General features: G+C 65.2%; 2 protein-coding genes across 2 annotated transcripts in view; both read right to left on the bottom strand.

Moving 5' to 3' along the window:
- Positions 1-2,544, bottom strand: part of TMEM119 (transmembrane protein 119) — a 3,798-nt gene extending 1,254 nt beyond the window's left edge. The window contains 3 exon segments of the mRNA XM_009283950.1: positions 5-332; positions 334-547; positions 2,476-2,544. Of these exon segments, the coding sequence (XP_009282225.1) occupies positions 5-332; positions 334-521 (516 nt within the window). The 5' untranslated portion in view covers positions 522-547; positions 2,476-2,544.
- Positions 713-3,201, bottom strand: part of SELPLG (selectin P ligand) — a 9,453-nt gene continuing 6,964 nt past the window's right edge. The window contains exon 3 of the mRNA XM_009283949.1: positions 713-812. Within this exon, the coding sequence (XP_009282224.1) occupies positions 713-812 (100 nt within the window). The remainder of the gene's footprint in view (positions 813-3,201) is intronic.

Genomic DNA, 3,201 nt, shown 5'->3' with positions numbered 1-3,201 from the left:
CAGCGGGGATGTCTGCCTGCAGCTGCCGGCTGCAGTCGAGGGGCTCCTCGGCGCCAGGGTCGGGGGCTTTCTCAGGCACCTCATTGAAAGCCCGGGCCCCCCCCACCTTGTCCCGCTGGTCCACGTACTTCTTCTTGGGGAAGGAGGAGGGGTAGTAGGCAGACGCCTTGTGCTTCTGCCGGACAATGACGGCGGCGCAGATGATGAAGAGGAGGACAAAGGCCAGCGAGCCCACCACCACCACCAGCAGCATGTACTCCTTGAAGAAGTCCACCAGCCCGTCCAGCACGCCGCCCGGCGCTGAGCTGTTGGTGACTGTGGTCCCCGCCGCGTACCGTCGGGCCACTGCCCGGCGTCACGTGGTGGACGGGCGGCGTGGCCGAGACCTCCTCACCATCCCCGCTGCCCCCGCCGTCGGGCAGCACCACGGCGTGCCGGGGTGCTGCCAGGCGCACCGGGGCCGCCGCCAGCAGCATCAGTATCAGCAGCCACACGCCCATGGCCAGCCGCACTGCCATCATCTCCCCTGGGGCTTGTGCACGGCGGCCTACGGGATGCAGAGGGGAGGGCGAAACGTTAACACCCCGACGGAGCAAGACTCCCGAGCCCTGCCCCAAGCGAAACCCCGTGGTGCGCCCACCCTGAGCCCTGCGTGCGGCTCTTGCCCAGCGGGTCAAGCATCGAACCACCAATGGTTAGCTCGGGCACTCGCTTATTCACCCGGCTGAATTTCCTTAAGAAAAGCAAAATGCAGCTCCGGTTTCCTCGTCCTGACGCCGAGCAAGGGTCTGCGTTTGTTTTGCAACGGCGCACTGCAAAAATAGATGGAAACCAGCTGAATCGAATTGCTCAAGCCTGGGGGACGCTGCGTGCACGGCGAGGGGACCGGGGACGCTGCCAACAACCGGCTTCAGACAACGGTCATTTGGCTGATTAGAAAATTCCTGAAAAATTGAGGTTTCCAGTGGAAACTTTGACACAGGCGACGCCGCAGAGGGGCCAGCCCCCAGCGCGAGCAGCATTTCCCAACCTTCCCAGCACAGACCGTTACAAACGATTCCCAGCTTGAGCGCGGCTAAAAATAGGTTGGCGGCAGGATATCACCCCGGTGCCGCTGCGGCGGCCGAGCAGTGCTGGGATGGGGCGCAGGACCCCCCAGAGCCTTTGCAAAGGGGCAGCCCTGGAGTTGGGGTGCAGTGAACGGGGGTCTGGGGGGCCCTAGCTGCCCAAGCATCCCCAGTGAAGGGTGAAGGCGGCTGCCAGCTCCGTCCCCTCGCCGTTCCATGCTCCTCCATGCGGGATGGGGTTGGGTCTGCCCCACGCCAGCAGCCACAGCCCACGGCGTGTTGTAGGACATGGGACGAGCGTTTCCCATCCCCGCACACGGCCCGAAGCGATGAGCCAGGGCGAGCCCCCAGCCAGGCTCCGCACCCCCACGGGGTTTGGTGCGACCGTCCCCAGCACGTCGCAACGTGTCCCTGGGGGATGGCAGCATGTTTCGGCTGCACCGCGCCATGTAATGCCATCGAGCCATTCCCAGAGCTCTCCCCTCTGCACGGCCCCACGGGAAGGTCTCACGAACCAGCGCCCCGGGTCCATTGGTGGGGACTCCCCAGGACAATTCCCCCGTCCTTGAGCCCCCCAAATCCCAACCCACCTCCCGTTTCCCCCCCCAAACAAACCCAACCCAGCAGCGCTGCGAAATGGGAGGGACTCCAGCAAGCGGGACTTGGCTTGCAAGCTCCTTCCCAGCTGCAAAATCTGGTTTGCATTAAACCAGAGCAAACAAACGGCGGCAGAGGCAGGAGGCACCCCTGGACCCCAAGACCCCCAACCCTTCCAGCTCACCGCAGGCGTCACCACTGCCATGGGCTCTGGGCTCGCTGTAGTAATGGTGGCACCGCCAGGATGAGGGTTTTTGGGGGGCCGGGATGAGCCCCTTCATACTCCCCCTCTGCTGCCTTCACTGCAGAGAGGGGCCCCACAGCTGCAGCAGGGAGAGGGGTCCCGGGGAAGGTGAAGGCATTAATTTGCTGTTAGCAAGCGCAGCTGATGAGCAGCTGATCAAAGCCCAAATCAGTGCCAAGAGCAGGGCCTGTCGCCGTGGCCATGGCTGGCCCTCTATCCCCATCCCCATCCCCATCCCATCCCATCCCATCCCATCCCATCCTTGCCCACCCCCAGATCCACAGTGCGTCCCCGGCTCTGGCTTGGCCAGACGCAGGCAAACCCCACTCCGCTTCCCTCCGCTCCCCAAACGCTTGGGAAATTCACGATTTTGATGTTGTCCAGGCGCAGCATCCTCCAAACCATGCCCGGGCACACGGCTATGTGGCCGGCTCCATCCCACGTCCCGCCGCGGGGACCATGCCCAGCCCTCGCCGCGGCACCCCTGGCTGTGGGGCAGCCTGAGCCCCACTAAGGAGCCACCCCAAAATTGGGGGGCCGGGCTGGTGTTGCCAGCAGGATCCTCACCTCGCCTGCAGCCGCCGCGTCAGTGGGAGGGAGCCGGGAGGACAGGGTCTGTCCCGCACACCTCGCCTCCTCGCGCCCCTTTCTGCTGCCTGCTGGGATGGAGCCTCCTCCTTCTCCTTCTCCTCCTCCTCCTCCTCCTCCTTCTCCTCCTCCTGCGCTGCAGCCCGGGACCAGCTTGTTCTCATTAGGGCCGGTTTGGGGAGGGAGTGTGGGAGGCCGGCAAGGGGCAGGCAGCCCCCGGCCCCTTCCCATGCGAAATCCAGCTGGGGGCTGGGGGGGCTTCCCGGCCTCTTGCCCCACCAGCAAAGGGGGGAGCCCCGGTGCCCCCCGTCATCCCGGCAGCACCGCTGGAAGGGGATGCTTTTTGGGGTGCAAATGGGGAAGGGGGTCACAAGGGAGGTTTGTTGCAAGGATGTTTTTGCCCATGAGGATGGAGGTAAAACTCCATCCTGTGGCCACATGGCTGAGCCGCCATGGCAGGATGGGGGTGCTGGCACCCCCAAAATGCCTTCCAGCGACGCCGTGCTGGGAGTGGGCACAGCTCCTACCCAGTTGCCCTTCACTATGTGCCTGGGCCCCAGCCCCCCAGCCCAGGGCTGGATCCTGCCCCCGCACCCAGCCCTGCGAGCCCAATCCCTGCCCTCCCACCAGGGCACAGGCACAAGCCGGTGGGGGACGGCCACCCAGGCCACGCAGCAACCAGGGGCTGAGCGGGACAGGGAGGGT

This window comes from Aptenodytes forsteri, unplaced genomic scaffold, assembly GCF_000699145.1.
Source record: "Aptenodytes forsteri isolate BGI_AS27 unplaced genomic scaffold, ASM69914v1 Scaffold118, whole genome shotgun sequence".
Taxonomy (NCBI): domain Eukaryota; kingdom Metazoa; phylum Chordata; class Aves; order Sphenisciformes; family Spheniscidae; genus Aptenodytes; species Aptenodytes forsteri.
This window is presented reverse-complemented; position numbering and strand designations above follow the sequence as displayed.